At 50.3% G+C, this 17,937-nt stretch overlaps 1 protein-coding gene across 5 annotated transcripts in view; it reads left to right on the top strand.

The window, feature by feature from the left end:
- Positions 1 to 17,937, top strand: part of CSNK1D (casein kinase 1 delta) — a 574,414-nt gene that overhangs the window by 111,709 nt on the left and 444,768 nt on the right. For all 5 annotated transcript variants that reach the window (XM_069655333.1, XM_069655334.1, XM_069655335.1 and 2 more), the window contains exon 4: positions 12,361 to 12,589. In XM_069655333.1, the coding sequence (XP_069511434.1) occupies positions 12,361 to 12,589 (229 nt within the window). The remainder of the gene's footprint in view (positions 1 to 12,360; positions 12,590 to 17,937) is intronic.

The following is a 17,937-nucleotide window of genomic DNA, read 5'->3' as shown; positions in this document are numbered from 1 at the left end:
GGGCTGGTTGAAATTTTGCTGCGCTCTGCGACTCCCTCCTTTTTGTGGCATTACTTTTTGCAGTCCATCCCTTTTTTCTTAGTGGTAATTTAATTTTTTTGCTGTGTCTCCCTCTGACACATGCCGTATACAACCGGATTCACAGTGCATCCATTGTCGGAACCAATTTGCGGCCGATCCCCAACATACCACCATTTATTTCCTCGGCTTGAGGACAATTTGGCTCAACCAACTCAAGTCCCAGCATCTCAATCGGAACCACTGCTGGTTTAAACCAAGTGCCTATATCTGTGGTTTTTAACATTTTTTATAATCCAATCAGTCTATCATGGTTGACTCTTGTACATATCCTTTTAGGTTACAAGAGTCCCAACCTAATCCTTCTCAAATGGCAAATGACATAATCTATATGGTTCTATTAACCATGCTCTCAGAGACTTTCTTATAAGTTCTGGCTCAACGTATTAGACGATGCCTCTTAATATACCGCCTCAGGGAACAGTTCCCACTTATCCAACCAATTGCTGTCAGTCGAGAATGAGGACACTGCTCCTTCGTCCAAGAAACAGAATGTTTCCAAAGATACTGACACAGATACAGATGACCACACTGCTCCGTCACCATCGAAGGGGTTTCATGAGATTGTATCAAAAGCCATGCAAGCCTTGGAAATCGTTCTCAAAGATAAGCCTGAACCGGCTGGTCTTTTTGGCAAACTGCCATCTCAGCAGTCTAACAATCCACTTCCCATGGAGTTATCTCTTCGAGCAAGCATTAGCACGCTGGGGTAAACCTCATTTGGATCCTCGTGTCTGAAAAGATTTAGACACCAAGTATAAAGTGTCTAAGGAAGAGCCTTTTGTACTTATGGGAAATCTTCCAACACAATCTGTGGTATTTTCAGCTGCCCTAGGCACCAAGGGCAAAGGCCCTTCTCCATCTTCGGTTCTAGATAGGAATGCAAAGACTTAGGAGGCACAGTGTAAAATGTCTTACACTAACGCTACCCTGCAACTTGGGCAAGTAAATGCTATAGTTTTTGCAGGATTTAATATCTTTTTAATTGGGAGAACCTGGAGCGATTTACTGATCTGCTCCCTCAGGAGGCCGCTGATGAGTTTTCCTTTTGGATTTTAGAAGGTAGAGAGGCGGCTATCCAACATCTTAAAGTTAAGGACCTCACTGATGCAAGAGCAGTCACTAATGCAGTCTGCATGCATAGACATGCCTACTTATCGTCCTCTTCACTACACCAGGCTAGTCGAGAGAAAGTTCTTGACCTACCTTTTGCCAGCAAAACACTTTTTTATGAGGTCCTTCAAAAATGTCAAGCCAGTGTCACTGCTGCTAAAACTCTTAACTCAATTCCGGTGAAACAACTGTATCACCAAAACTTTCAAACCACGTCCTCGATGGAATAGTGGTCCTTCATCCACAAAATCCTATTCTTCTAAGAAAAGATATAGACCTAAATCAAAGTCTGGCCCCACCCCTTCTTCCAATTCTTTAAAGATTAAAAGAAGTTTGACTTCCTCCCGGGATGTACACATCTTCTGCTCCAATTAGCAAGGAGCATGCATCCCTGGTAGCAGGAAGGATTTCCAACTTTCTTCTGCATTGGGAGAACATCACTCAAGAGGAATGGGTTTTGAATATTATTTGAGTTATTGTTTTGCCCTTAATGCTATTCTCCCATCCTCTCCACTGAAGTTCCAAAAATCATCCCCAGAGCTCCTGTTAGAGATCCCAAAGCTTTTATGCTTGGGAGCGATAGAATTGGTTCCTCAAGAGTAAGTAGGTCAGGGGTTTTATTCCCGTTTCTTCATAATCCTGAAGAAAACCTTCAGGTTTTGGCCAATTCTAGATGTCTCAGATATCGACTTGTTTCTGTTAATCGAAACCTTCCATATGGTTACCATTCCTCAGATCCTAACCTCGCTCCAATTCAAAGATTGGATAGCATCTATAAATCTACAAGATGCTTTTTTTCACATTCCCATCTTCAAAGATCAGTTCCTGAGGTTCACCATAGGAAAGTCTCATTACTAGGTCACATGTGTGCCCTTCGGACTCAATTCTGCACCCAGGGTATTCACAGCATTGTTTTGAACAGTGGCAGCTTACCTTCTGTTAAACACAGCACATCTACATCCATACCTGGACTGGCTTCGGAAGGCCCAGTCTCCTAAGGAATTGCTTAAAAAGATGCATTTAACATGCCACTCTTTTCAACCTAGGGTTTTCAATAAATGTGGCAAAATTCAAACTCATCCCTTAGCAAAGTATTCAATTATTAGGAGCAGTAATAGATACTATCTACAGAAAGCAGTCCCTCCACCGGAAAGAGGGGGGTAGGAATTCAGCAAGTCGTCTATATTCCAAACACAGCAGCTTCTAACAACTTTGTGGTTTCAAAAACTCTTGGGGCTATTGGCCTCTGGTCTAAATCTAGTTATTTTTTGCAAGGCTTCGTATGAGAACCATTCAGTGGCATGTTGCCTGCAACTGGAACCAACTACTACATTCTCAGGAAATACAGATTAAAATTCCAAAATATGTTCAGAACTCTAACATAGTGTAACCCTCCAGATAACCTGTTAATATGGTCTCCTTTTCAGCCTCCCTTCAAATAGTTATTACAACAGACTGATCCGAGTACAGTTGGGGAGCTCATTGTTAAAGTCTAATCGCACATGGCCTTTGAAAAAAGGGACCACATAATGTCCTGGAACTTAGAGCCACATTGTTGTCTCTAAAATAATTTCTTCCCTCCCTTCAAGGAAAGGTGGTAAATATTCTCACAGACAATACCACTGCAATGCTCTGTGTCAACCAGCAGGGGCGGATATTCCTTCCCTTTCCCATTTGTCTCATTGCAGAGAAGATTTGGTATTGGGCCATTCAGAATCACATTTTCTTGTTGGTGTCCCATCGAAGGAAAGAACGTCCTAGCAGACAAACTAAGCAGGCTACAGTCTGGTCCGCACAAGTGGGAGCTGAAACTCAGTAGCGAAGACGATATTTCAGACGTGGGAAATCCAACAGTTAGACCTCTTTGCCAATCAACACAACACTCTTATGTCCTCAGTTTGCACCACAGCAAGGTCAGGGTCTTCAGTCCCTGGGAGATGCCCTTCACCTGGAATGGTCCAACCTAGCACTTTACGCTTTTCCACCTCACCCATTGATACACAAAACATTGCTCAAATTAAAGATGTCACAGAATCTAACAATGCTTCTTATAGCTTCGTTCTGGCCTCGTCAGATTTGGTTTCCAGACCTCCAAATTGGATCTCCTATCATCAAAAGGGCAGGTTCTTCATCCATCCCCTCAATTGCTGAACTTGAAGAAGGCTTGGTTCCTGATGTTGCCGTCTCTTGCTTACAATTGTCAGAACAAAATCTAACCATCATGTCAGCTTCCAGGAAAGCAAGCAAGCAATATCGTAGCAAATTTACGATTTGGGCCCTGGACGGCAACCTTAATCTTCTAGAGGCTTCCATTGATAATGTCCTGTCATGTCTCATCTAGTGTCTACATGTGTCAAAGTAGACACTTGCAAACATTACCTAATGTCTATTGTCGCATACCTAAACAGAGAGCAGAAGCTCTCCATTTCTCCCTCCCCTTTGTCCCCCCCACTATATCCCCCCTCCTTTGTCGCCTCCCCCCCCCCCCTTCTCAGCTATTCATAGGCACTTTGAGGGCCTTCTATATTTACATCCCCCTGTTCGTGAACCTCCACCTCAGTGGGACATTAACATCGTTTAGTCAGCTCTAATGTAAAAACCATTCGAGCCTATGACATTTTAAATCGAGAAATCTGTATTTTTGTTTTTACTAGACCGCATGCTTTTGCGGCCGAGGCGACATTACATAATCTAGATGTTGTAACAACTCTAAAATTGTTTTTAGAGAGAACCAAACTGTTCAGGAAAGCAGACAAACTCTTCATTATGTATGGTGGTCCACCTCTTGGAAATAAGGCAGCTAAAGCTTCCATCGCCAGATGGGTTGTCTTGTGTATCACGAAGGCTTATGATATGAAAGGGCTCGCTACTCTGTGACTTTGGGCTCATTCCACAAGAGCCAAGGCAGCATGCATAGCCTTTACTAGGCATGTACCCTTTGCAGAAATCTGTAGATCTGCTACCTGAACTACCCTGCTTGCCTTTTGCAAACCCTATGCTATGGATACATCCTCTAGAAATTATGCTAAATCTGTCCAAGTTTGTTTGAATTACATATATGCCATCTCCTCCATCCTTATTTGAAGGCTCTTTAGTCTAGTCCCAACCACTTGGGAAGGAGGGAAGAGCCAGAACGAAAGAGAAATGAAAAATTACCTTCATGGTGATTCAGGTTCTTAGTCCAGGCTCTCCCTCCTTCACAACACCCACCCTTCCCTCCCCTTTAGTAAGCATATACTTAAAATCCACCGCCATCGGCGGAATCCAGGAAATAGGTGTGGAACGTTGGTGACGTTAGGGTTAAGGTGGAGCCCACCGCGCGGAGGACGCACGCGTTACGTAAGCCCTACACCTTCAATTTTCTTAAAGTGACAGCAGCTATCTTTTGCAGCCAGCTTTTTCCGGCCTGCCTGCGAATGCAGGCGTACCCCAACCAGTTGTAAAGGAGGAAATGCCTGGACTAAGAGAACCTGAAACACCATGAAGGTAACTTTTCTTATAATTAATACCTTTATAATATATTATGTATAAGATGTTATAATATTGTTATATTGTTTTTTTAAATGTGGGTCACTTTTTCCCATACGTGCCTGGCTTTGGTTCCTTTCTTTGCCCCAGTTTCTTCTAAAGGCTGCTGGTGTCCTTCCTGGGCTGGTCCTTGTCTTCCTCTCGGTCCCCTTTCACGACTGGACTGGCTATCCTGTGCTTTGAATATTTCTGGGTATCTGGACCAAGAGTAGTTTGAAGGAAGGTATGACTGCAAACACTTAGAGGTCTCTGGGCTAAAAGAGTGGTAACTCTACACTCTGTCATCGTACCCATTTTGCTGGACAGTTGTTGACTGGCTGTCCCGGCTTGTCCCTGGAGCTACCGGTTTGTTGGGGTCGTCCTACATTCTGGGATCTTCTCCATGGTTAATTCTGGCTAGTGTATGTTCGCCCTGGGGACATAGGTGTTCTTTTAATGTCTGGTTTGTTGCTGGACCTGGATGCCAAGTCCAGATTACCAGATTCTGTCTCCAGTCTGGTAAAATTTCCTCTAATTACAGGTTCTTCCACATTTTCCAGGCCGAATCCATATGCAAGCATGGTGCGAGTACCTGTCTTTAGATCCTGATATACTTTGGAATACTCTGGGTCCTGGAGCAGATAGATGTTGCAGGATGCCTTCCGCTGTGGTTCACCATTGACTTAGTGGCCCGATTTCTGCTCTGCTTCCTTTTTCTCTCTGGTTGGCTGGGTCTCAAACCTGGAACTGGAGTTCAAGGGGTTCTCCTTTGGAATTGGTTGCGCCTTTATCCACACCTGTGGAGTACAACACGTACTTCTCCAGCATGGGGTCTGGCATGGATTCACATGCTCATGAATATTCCCCGTTGTCAGGCTGGGAATCCTCGGTAAAGAAAAAAAATCAATTTGTTTCGTTTCTGAACTGTCTTTCTACTAATAACCAATCAATGGTCTCTGGGTCATACTGCCCCCAGCCAATGAATGCCCTCTACCTAAGCCCCTCCTCTGGCAGATATCTTCCGATTTTTACCGCACGTTTAAGTGTTGTGAGTCCTCGTGCTTAGCTCTAGAGCTTTTACTGTATATTGTTTTTTTCAAAGAGTTTACTCTTATTTTTTTGGTTAAATCGAGCCTCAAGCTCCACCGATTCATCTTCCGATTAACGGGGACCCGTTTTGGAAATCTTAACGCCCCTCAAGGGTGGAATTTCGTTGAATTTCACTTCTTGGAGGATTCCGGAAGATCTTTGAGGCCTACGTGGCCCAAGACAAAGGCGACTCGACGCCCGTTGGATCCAAGCTGTTTAGGATCTGTCCAGGATGTGGACTACAGAACCTCTTGAGCACTCCCGGTACCTCTAGTGCCTGCACTCCGACAAGTCGCACGTGGAGGAGGACTGTGCTTTCTGCAAGAACATGTCCGTCCGGACCATTAAGGACTGGCTGGAGGCGAAGAGCCCAGCAGCAGGTGAGAAGAAGTATGAGCGGTCTTCTAAGACCTTTGAGGGTGCTCCGGCGACGGGGGCTCAACAAAAGCAAAGCACTGAGTCTGCGGGCACCGGGAGCGCCGTTGGTTCAGGCTCCTCGGCTGCCAGGCCGGGCACATCGCAACGCCATCAACCATGAGCCAACGCTCCGGCATGCAGAGGGAGTGGGACAATCCGGGTAAGCTTTGGGAGAAGCCCCCGTTGGCCCCGACGGAGAAAGCCAAGGTGGCCCTCCCCCGACGGTGAAGGCCTCAGACATGCCTAAGGTCGTGAAGGCCCAGATTCATCCGGCTAAGGCCTCGATTGGTGAAGCCCGCAGAGGAGACCCAGTGGAGACTTCCTCCAGGCCTAGAGTTTCCCTGCCATCCTGGAGGGAATCGTCTTTCCAGCCTATCGAAAAGACCCCCGTGAAACCCCGGGCTGAGAAGGAGAGGGGGGCGATGGACCGAACGGACTCAGTTAGCTCCTCCGAGGATGAGCTGTCTGGCCTCTAGGCAGTCCTCGACAAGAGATTCGTCGAGGTCAGGGCCTATGGGAAGAATCCCGACGAGGCGGACGTGGAGAGCGAGGGTGGAGCCAATGAAGAACGGCAGATCAACAAGTAACCAGACACCACGCCTCTCCAGATGCTCCCTTCACAACCGATGCCACAGCCGACAGACAGGTCAGATGACCTTTTTCTGGCACTGCACACCTTGTGCACAGAGATAAAGACAAGATTGCCTTTACCTCCGGTGGACAATCCAACGGCGCCTGGACCGTCTGGGTCCTCCAGCCAAGCGGAGGTGAGTCCATCCTCCCCTGCCCTTCCATCCCCTCCACCGAGGGATGAGACGGAGACACTGATGATGGTGGCGATGACTCAACAGATCTCCCATCGCCCCCTCCCCAGACTTCTCTTCCTGACGAAATTGGCTCCTTTCACGCCATGATCGCCAGGGCATCGGAGCCTTTCCCGCTATGCCCCGATGAACCGAAGGAGGGGTTCCTTTATCAACGACGAGAGGCCAAGAGGAAGACAGTCCTCTCAGTCCTGCTGTTGGATGACATCTGGGACGAAGGGCTGTCCCTTCTGAAGAACACGTCCACAACCCCTGCGAAGGGAGACCAGTACGAGCCTAAGTACCGGGTCCCAGACTCCGTGCCCATGTGCCTCAGGGTGCAGCTGTACCCGGACTCGGTGGTCTCTCCGGTGGCCAAGAAGAAATCGGCAGGGGCGACAGCATTGACTTCCACTTCTCCGCTGGACGGCGAGGGGGGGTGGGGGAGGAAGAAGCTAGATGCCATGGGACGTCATCTCATCAGCAGCGATGACCATTAAGGTGGCCAACGCTCTCGCTATCATGGCCCGCTACGATGGGGAGCCGTGGTTCAAAATCTCCCCCCTCCTGGACTTGCTTCCAGACAAGAGGATGCAAACCCTTGAAATCCTGCAAGAGGGCGAGGTGGCGTTGGACCACGCCATCATGGTAGCCACGGACATCGCCGACACCGGTTTTCGCCAGATGGGCAACAGCATTTGCCTTCGCCGGCACAGTTGGCTCAGGGCCACCGACTTCCATCAGGACGTACAGACCAGGGTACTGGACATGCCCTTTGACGGGAACAACCTCTTCGGCAAAGGCAGTGGACGAGTCACTGCAGGCCATCAAGGCAGACAGACAGCCCATGCCCTGGGCATGCTACATCAGCGACGGTCGTCCTTTCGGACCTCCGGAGGCAAGTCTCAAGGTGCCTCCAAAGGATTCGGTGGCAGCGCTTCATCGTACCGTCAGGCGGCCCGCTCTTCGTCGCAGGAAGCCTACAGAGGCTGTTACAAGGCCGGTGGACATCGCCGCCAAGGGGCCCAAGGTGGGAAGGCCTCGGCGGAGCAGGACTGAACCGGCTGTTAAGTCGGGATCCCACTCGAGCACCCCGGTGGGAGGCCGGCTAACGAAATTCATCAGCGTGTGGGAATCCATCTCCACTGACCGTTGGGTGCTGGATGTCCTGGCCCACGGGCACACTCTGGAGTTCCAAAGGAAGTGCCCAGACTTTCCACCGGTGGCCAGGAAAGAAGACCACATCCCACAACTACTTCTGGAGGTACGAGAGATGCTGGCAAAGGGCGCGATGGAACTCGTCCCGAAGAGACTCCGGGGTTCTGGAGTTTACTTGCGGTACTTTCTCGTCCGAAAGAAGACTGGTGGCTGGCAGCCTATCCTGGACCTCCGCCGCCTCAACAAACTTAAAATCCCAAAAATTCCAGATGGTCACCCTTCAGCACGTGCTGGGACAGCTGGAAGAAGGGGACTTCATGTCGTCGCTGGACCCGGAAGATGCATACTTCCACATTCCCATACACAAAGGATATCGAAGGTTTCTACGCTTTGTGGTCCAGGGGCGGCACTATCCGTTCAAGGCACTGCCCTTCGGTTTGAAGTCAGCACCAAGGGTTTTAACCAAGTGCCTGGCACGGGTGGCGGCGCGGCTGCACCTGCAGGGGATCTACGTCTACCCCTATATGGACGATTGGCTCATCCGAGCGAAGGCTTGTCGACCACACAGCGAGGACCGTCCGCCTGCTTAAACTGGTGTTCTCGATAAACTTTGCGAAGTCCTGCTTGGAGCCATCGCAGGACGCCCTGTTCCTGGGAGCGAGGCTGAACACGGTGGTGCGGCTGGTGTCACCGTTGGAGGAGAGGATAAAGGCCATCCTGGGCAAGGTACAACAGCTGTTGACCATGGAAGTAGCCAGGGTGAGGTCCATCAAGTCCCTACTCAGCATGATGTCATCATGCATCTACCTCGTACGACTGTGCAGGTTGCAGATGCGGCCGCTGCAGGAGTTCCTCGACGCCCGGTGGATACAAGTGGCGGGAAGCTTCAAAAATAAGATCTCCCTCAACGGGACTTTCCGTCAAGTGATCCGGTGGTGGGGCACCCGCGCGCATCTTGTGGCGGGCATGGATTTCCAGACCCCAGCACATCAGACTGATGACGGACGCCTCCCCGGAGGGATGGGACGGGCACACTGGAGATCTCCACGCAAGAGGCCTTTGGCTCCCGGAGGAGAGGTCACTGCACATCAACGTCCTGGTACTTCGGGCCTTGTTCTACTCGTGGACGAGTGGGAGGGATCCAGGTCCCCTCCTGTTAGCAGCCGTACCTGATATGCCACCAGACGAGGGTAGTGCGGAGGACGCACCCCTCCTTCATGCCCAAGGTGCCGTCGGACTTCCATCTCAACGAGCCCTTGATGTTGCCTGTTTTCTTCCCATCGCCTTTGTCACCGGCTGAGAGGACTTTGCACTTGCTGGATGTGGCTAGAGCGCTGAAGTTCTACGTGGATCGCATGAAGAGTTTTCGCAAGACATCACAGCTGTTTGTGAACTTTGGCCCTGTGAACCAAGGGAAGGCCCTCTCCAAGGCTTCCATTTCTAGATGGCTCTCCAGCTGCATCATGCACTCACTGGTTGGCAAACAGACTGTGGCCCTGCCGTCCGAGAGCCCATTCGACTAGATCGACCGCTGCTACTACAACGTTCTTGTCTGGTGTGCCCCTGCTGGACATCTGACGCACACCTTCAAGAAATTCTACTGCGTCGACCGGGATTCCAGGGAGGAGTCCAGAGTCGGCCAAGCAGTGCTGCGCAACCTGTTCGCTTGAAGGTGAGCCTGGTGAGGAGGTAAGAGATGCTTAATGTTGAGTTGTTGAAATGCTTAATGTTGAGCCTTGCCACCTCCCGTGGTTGTGCATGTGTGTACTGCTATGTATGCTTTATTCATGAGCATGTGAATCCATGCCAGACCCCATGCTGGAGAAGGAACAAGTTACTTACCTGTAACTGTTGTTCTCCAGCATGGGTCTGGCATGGATTCACACGCGAACCCTCTTGCCTACCCCTCTGCTGCTCTTCTCTTGGTCCTACTGCCACTTTACATGCTACCAAATCTGAAGATGGCAGCAAGAGGGGCTTGGGTAGAGGTCAGTCATTGGCTGGGGCAGTATGACCCAGAGACCAATGATTGGTTGTTAGGAGAAAGACAGTTCAGAAACTAAACAAACTGATTTTTTTTCTTTACTGAGGATTCCCAGCCTGACGGAATATTCATGAGCATGCCAGACCCATGCTGGAGAACAACAGTTAGTTAAGTAACTTGTTCCATATTTAACATTGCTTTCTAATCCATGATTGCCCCAGCCTCAAATGAGGTTCTTGTATTGCAAAGCAATCGGCCTGTGCTTCCCCGACCATTCAAAGCTACCTTTGGTGTGAGAGGATTGTTCGTGTATTATTGGATCACTTTTTTTCTCTATCTGCTGCCTCGCTGGCACGTTCTGATTGATTTTTGTTGTCAAGTTGGTTCTGTTAAAGTTTTGACATACTACATTGATAGTATGCGTCTGTGGTAATCTTATTCGATTACTTCAGTTTCCAGTGGTCGACTTGCCTTTCACCTCAGAAGCCTCACCTTTTTATACAGTTCAAACTCGCAGTCTCTCAGCAATTTACAGAAGGGGGCAGGGGCTGTCCAATCAGGACAGCCAGACCCACAGCTGGAGCTGTTCCATTCAGACAAAGGGGCAGGGGAGTGAAAATCTCCTCACACTTCCTGCCTGCAAGACACACTGGAGCCTAGGCGGGGACACACAGGGGTTCACGCCAAAGGCAGACTACACACACACACACACACACACTTCCTCCTCCCAGTACAGTAGAACAAGGGCCGACAAAGAACAACCACACTAGTAATGGTGAAAAAAAGGAAGGACCCACCACATTAATACTTTGGTGACCCTATTGTGTATAACTGGGGCGATGGACATAGCCTGCGGTCGAAAATTCACGCAATTGTTGGTAGCACACATCCACTGCCACCAACCATAACTAGGAGATTGTTGTTGTGACATGACTCGTATAGAGAAGGGGGGTACTAAGTATTCCTTTGACACTCCATGGAAGGTGTGGTGTGCCAATGTCTAAAGTTTGAGGAGAGCTACTATCCTTGAGAATTGTAGTTACTATAGGATAAAGAAAATAATCTGAATGGAAGACCCCCAAGATTCCCGAGCCACACTGCCTGTGTGCTGCAATAGTAAAATACTTCTTCCTTAAAAGGAGATATGGAGGAAAGTAGACTCCATAGGACAGGAAAACAAAGTCAAGAGTTCCAAAAGACGGAGCCCAGAAGAATGAATGAGTGGAAAGAGGTTCCACTCTTTTAGGATTAAAGAAAAAGGTCCAGAAGTCCAGAAAAAAGTGCTCGGGGGTGGGGGTTGGTGGGGGCTTCTCACTAGGAGAGGGATACACACCGGTGAGCGATCATGTGTGGTAGTCCTAATAATCTGCAGAGGGGCTGGTTTCAGACCCCTTAGTAAGAGAAACAAAGGCAACATGAGGTACCTATTCGTGCTTGATTCTGTTTTCTAACCTATTTACCACACTGAATATTTTTGCTGTTATATTTTTGTAAACGTGTACCTTCACTCCCTTCCTCAAACTTCAGGTGAATGAATAAACGACAAGTGAGAATGTCTGAGCTATCCATGATGGGGCATTCGCTGTATACCCCCATTAAAAGTTAGTAAGTTGCAGTGCATACAACAGGAATGGCAGTGCTGTTTAATCAACCTTCAGTTTAAATTGGTAACGGTCTGTTTAAATGCTTAGTTAATTCACTGTTTCCACAATCCTTTTTGTTTATTTCCTTGTGGGTGTGGGCCAGAGGAGGTGCCTGTCTTGCTACTTTACTCAAGATAAAATGTCCTATCTGATTTTAGACGGTTAGTTCTGTAGGGTGGTTGTAGAATTTGTACATGAATGCAATTTCAATATGAAGGTTGGAGGTGACTGTTTGCTGTTAACCGCCCACATTGATTGTAGCATTTATTTCAATTCAATACATTTGTCATTCGTGACTACGTAGTTTAAGTAATGACTGTTTTACATCCCTACTTGGCTGTAGTTTTGTTAAGGGAGGTTATGCTGCTGGAAGAAGCGAAGTTGGTTGCCCATTTTGGTGTTTGTTTCTTATTGCATGTCAAAGAGATCGTATCAGAAAGCTGAGGCAAAACAGAAGAGCTGGCGCCTCAGTTTAGAGCGATGTTAATCTTGATATTGGTGTTTGTAATAGTAGCCATAATAAAAGCAAGGTCAGCATTGAATCTTTCACATGCTCTTTTACCTTTAGATAAGTCGAATTGAATACATTCACTCTAAGAACTTTATACATCGAGATGTGAAGCCTGATAACTTCCTCATGGGGCTGGGGAAAAAGGGCAATCTGGTTTACATCATAGACTTCGGCCTGGCAAAGAAGTACAGAGACGCTCGAACACATCAGCACATTCCCTACCGTGAAAACAAGAACTTGACGGGAACTGCCCGCTACGCATCAATCAACACGCACCTGGGCATCGGTGAGCAGAGCGCATACGTATTGTGTGGAGTAAATGTTGGACCATTCTGGGTTTGTACTTCGCATGTTGCCAGCGATCTGGTTTGTGGGCGCTGCACTTTTGCACAACTAGTGTTATGGGGCTTACAGGATTTGGTCAGGGAAAGTGGAGGAGATTAGAAGGGGGCTTGTGGCACTCAAATTGCACGTGGTTTGCAGCATGAACCTTTGCAAAAATGTTTACTCCTACGTCCCGTCCCCTTTCCTCCATACTTGTTGGACATCTCTCTGTCCTGTGGACGAGACCGGAGCACTTTGTAAAAAGCATCCACATTTTTTTCAAAAGTGTCCCGCCTCTTTCCTGTGCGGGGCCCGGCACGCGGCCGTAACCCCGCCCACCTTGGCTCGGCCCTGCGCATCGCCCAACAGTCCTTTTCTCCGCTCGATCGGGGCCGGACGCACTTGCATCCTCGGAAGATTTTCTTCCCTTTTTCCCTCTCTGGCTCTCGCTAGCGTTAGTTTACTAGTCTGTCTTGCAAATTAAGACTTTCCAGATTGTTCATCGTGTCACCGTCGCTTCGCGAGGGCGGATCCCCATCCTCTTTGTTTAGAATGTTTGGGTCCGGAACACCGTTGGGACTCCTGTTTTTTTACTGTGACTCCCTTTCGGTCCGGGCACTTCAACGTCGGTTGGAGCGGTGGGAAGAGGTGTTCTGACGAACTCCTCCTTCGCATTTTCAGGCGTTCATCGACGAGAAGAAACAACGCCCGGTAAGTTCTTTACTTTTCAGAGCACCTCAGCCGGGGGATACCTTTCCGGGTTCCTCTCGGTCCGGGAGGGGCGTTGATCGCTCTGTCACCGGGGTTCGTCCTGAGGTGCTGTTTGGGCCTAATAATTCTACCCGAGTTTTCTCCGAGGGTCTCCGTAAGGGGCCTGTGAACACCAGAGTACGCTCCGAGGCCCCTCCTGTGGGGGCTGTTTGTAGACCCAGTTCTACTGAAGCATGGGGTACCGGAGCTCGCTCTTAGGCCTCTGTCGGCTTCACTCAAAAACAAGACCGGGGTGCGCCCCGAGGCCTTGGCTGGGCTGGTTGTTACCGAACAGATGTTTTAGGCCCGTGCAGATAAGGCTGTTACCGGGCCTGGGTCCGAGGTCCCTCGTTCGGAGGCTAATGCTACCAACAGTTCTGAGAGGTCCTTCCTTCAAAGGCTAATTTGGCGGTTGGTATGTCTCAAAAACATTCCAGGCCTCATAGTACCGGCTCTGCCGAGCTTCCTTATGTTAAGGCTAAGATTAAGACCCCTGATCCATCGACTGGGACCCCTGACTCACTTCCTTACGTGCCGCAGTTCCCCATAGATGAGGACAAAATGGCGCCCGTTCTCGCCACGACCACGGTGGCCATTTTAGGTGCTACCCCTACAACTACGCCATCGGCCTCTGGTGTAGGGCGCAGTCCCTTGGGTGAACCTAAGATCCCTTGTGCGCATCCTTGCCGGTCTATGATTGGAACGCCCGGTTGCCTCTTCCGCATAATGTTTTGTTGCCCGTGGGGGTGGCTCCTTTGATTTATGTGGATACGTCGGTGGAGGGGTCGGTGTGGCACCCTTCCCCGTTACATCCCTGAATTTGTCCACCTCATGAGAGGCCTCCTCAGGTTCCGAAGCAATCTCCTGAGGACGCTTTTTTCGGTACTTTTCAAGCGCTTATGCGCACCGACCCCATGAGGGAATATTTCAAGGGGCTTTTCAAGGAGATATGTCCACCTGCGCCTCCGGCTCCACCTGTTCCTCAGTGGTTCCGCCGGCGCCTCCCTTGACTGTGGTGCCTTCCCCGGCTCTTCCGCCTGTGCCTCCATTGTCCCCAGTGGACAAGGCAGTGCCTGACACGGCTCAGCAGGATCCTGACCTGTCAGATGACCCTCAAGGCGATCAGGACAACGAGGACCTTCCCCGCTCTCAGAGCCTTTCATGACCGGGTACTGGACATGATGAGTTTCTTATATGTTCCGGTGCCCGAGGTACCCGCTGCGCAGGAGGGCTTGCTTTCTGGGGCGTTCACCCTGTCTCCCTTGGAGCGTACCGGCCTGTTCCTGCAGAAGGACGTTCTGGCAGAGGTCCGAAGAGTCTAGGAAAAGCCACACTCGGGACTTTTTGTCAACAAGAAGATTGACGCGAGGTACAGGCTGCATTCTTCAGAAGTGGTGGCCCGGTCGTCTTGTCCGCCTCCCTCCTCCACAGTGGTGGCTCCGGCTACGTTGCAATCCAGACCTGCAGCATCCTCTTCCACGACGGCTACTCGGGTCTTGGGAAAGGAGGACAAGGGCCTGGACTCCCTAGGGAGGAAAATCTTTGCCAACTCAGCCTTGCAGCTCAGACAGGCCAACGCTGAGTTGATATTGGCGGGAGCTAACCTGCCGATGTGGAAAGGTCAGTCAGAGTTTGAGGAGCACATCCCGGTCGAGGTTGGAAAACTTCATAGGAGGCCTTTCCGATGCCAGGGTCTTGGCCCAGGATCTCCTGGAGGCTGCGGCTCACCACGTAGACCCCTCGGCTCGGGGCCTGATGCTTGGGGTTGATACCTCATGGCAGGCGTGGCTGCATGCCACTAAATTTTCTAAGGAAGTGCAAGACAAGGTGTTGGACCTTCAATTCGATGGTAAGGAGCTTTTTCATTCTACTACTGATGTAGAGCTCACCAAGACCAAGGATAGCACTCAGACGGCTAAGTCATTGTCTGTTCTGGTCAAAGCTCCTTTCAAATCCCAGAGACCGTTGTCGCAAAGTCGACCCTCCTCTGGTTTTAGGGGCTTCCTCGACCGCAAATCTCGCAGAGTGGATACTCTGAGTGTAGACAACCACGCACGCAGTTTTTCTCCCGCTCCTCAGCCTCCTCATCAGGTTCAGGTGGCACAGCCACCGATAAACCTGCCAAATGAGGGTTTTCAGCGCTCGCACGAGACCCCGGTGGGAGGATGCATTGCGTCTCATTGGGTGGCGTGGCAGAGCATCACAGAAGACAGATGGGTCTTGTCAGTCTCTCGAGCGGGCTTCCGCTTACCTTTACCCCCTACCCCACCCCTCGACCCTCCTTTTCAGCTGTCGGGCTCACCCTCCCTCAAGGCCGAAGTTCAGAAACTTCTGGACCTCAGAGCTGTGGAACCCGTTCCCCTTGGGGAGCGAAGGGAGGGCTTCTACGCCCGGCTGTTTACGGTGCCCAAACCCAACCTGTCTGGCCTGCGCACCATCCTAGACCTTTCCCAGTTCAAACTTTTCCTACCCCCAAGAGAAATTCAAGATGATCACCCCCAGCCAGAAACGCTCCTCCTTACAGATGGGCGATTGGCTCAGCGTTGAGGATCTTCAGGACGCGTAGATGCATATCCTGATTTGGAACCCACACAGGAGATATCTCTTTCGGAGAGGAACACTTCCAGTTTCGAGTGCTTCCTTTTGGCCTCAGCTCTGCACCGCGTGCCTTTACGAAGATGTCGGTGATTGCGGCCTATCTTCATCTCCATGGTATCCATGTGTATCCGTATTTGGACGACTGGCTCTTACGCAGCCCTTGTCCGCTAGCAGCAGCGGGCAATCTTCAGTCTCTCCTTCAGCTCCTGTTCCATCTTGGGCTGTCGGTGAACTGGTGGAAATCTTCCATGACGGTCTCGCAGACCTGATTTTCCTGGGTTTTCGCTGGAACACGATCGACTGCAGTGTACCTGACCGGGGACAGAATGGCGGATCTGTTAGCCACGTGTCAGATATTTGCGCAGTCGGAGAGCATGTCGGCCTGGTGGTTCCAGAGGCTTCTCGGCCTCATGGCCTCGTGCGTGCTGGCTCTTCCTCTTGCTCGTCTCCAGATGAGACGGACCCAGATGGCTCCTCGGAGTTCATGGCGTCAGGCAGTGGATCCGGATTCCATGCGGATAATGATTCCGGATTCCATGAGAGTGGACCTGGATTCGTGGTCATCCCTCAGCAATCTGTCTGGGGGCGCAGGGTTTCAGGACCCGGTCCCCATGGTGACGATCACGACCGACTCCTCCCTTCTAGGCTGGGGTGCGACGTTAGATCTTCAGGTTTCGGACCTCTGGTTGCCTCAAGACAAGCTCCTGGACAAAAATAATTTGGGGCTTCTGGAGATCTTTCTAGCGCTCAGGGCGTTCAGGCCGCTCATCGTCGTCAAGGTGGTCCGCATAAGAACGGGCAATGTGGTGTCAATGTATTACATAAACAAACAAGGGGGAACGAAGTCTCCCCCCCCCCCCCCCCCGTCCCCCGCCCCCGGGAATTTGGGAGTGGGCCGTGCTTCATGGTGTCTGGCTGCTTGCAGTACACATCCCGGGCCAGCTGAATGTCACAGCCGATGCCCTCAGCCGGCGGACAGTGGTCCGCTACGAGTGGGAATTGAAGGCAGAGGTCCTCTCATGGATTTTCTCTCGCTGGGGCACACCGGAGGTGGACCTCTTCGCTACGGCGGCCAACAAGAAGCTTCCTCAGTATGCCTCCAGAGGGGGGCTGGGAGCCTCCTCTCTGGGGGATGCTCTCGAGATTCCATGGCACAACATGAGCTTGCGCCTTCCCGCCTCTAGTTCACTGTGCAATTTGGAAGTTGAAGAACTCAGTGAACTGTTCCCTTCTACTCATAGCCCCGTGGTGGCCGGCCAGGTTTTAGTTCTCAGAACTTCAACACCTGTCGGTGTATCCGCCGATCAGGTTACCAGTAACTCCCGATCTTCTAAATCAAGGGGGACAGATGTGGCAACCCTCCCCACAATTGCTCAGCTTGGCGGCATGGTGCCTGAGTTCAAGTCTTTAGAGCATCTGAGTTTGTCTGCGGATAACATGCGCATTATCCAGGCAGCCAGGAAACCCTCGACCAGATCTCAATACAAGAGTAAATGGCTCAGGTTCTGTCATTATTGTTTGGAGAAGGAGTTGGATCTGAGGGTTGCCACGATTGACATGGTGTTGTCCTTCGTGTCCTCCCTAGCAGAGTCAGGGGATCATGTCCTGTCATGCAGGACTTATTTCTCAACGGTTTCCGCTTACCTTTCTACAGACCTGTGTTCTTATTCTATAACTAACCAAGTGGTGAAGAGGCATTTTGCTGGCTTGACACGCCTCTACCCTCCGGTTCGTAATCCGCACCTGCCATGGGACCTAAATGTAGTCCTGACAGCGCTGTGCCATAAACCCTTTGAACCAATGGCTTCGGTGGACCTCAAGTACTTGTCTTGGAAAGTGTCCTTTCTGGTCGCCGTTACGTCAGCAAGGAGAGTGAATGAGCTCCAGGCATTGTCGGTGGAGCATCCTATCTTGGTCTTTCACAAGGACAAGGTAGTCCTTCGGACAAACCCGGCTTTTCTA

This window comes from Ambystoma mexicanum, chromosome 3q (genome assembly GCF_040938575.1).
Source record: "Ambystoma mexicanum isolate Mex_15411 chromosome 3q, UKY_AmexF1_1, whole genome shotgun sequence".
NCBI classification, from domain to species: domain Eukaryota; kingdom Metazoa; phylum Chordata; class Amphibia; order Caudata; family Ambystomatidae; genus Ambystoma; species Ambystoma mexicanum.
Note: the sequence above shows the minus strand (reverse complement) of the source record. Positions and strands in the feature narration are given on the sequence as shown.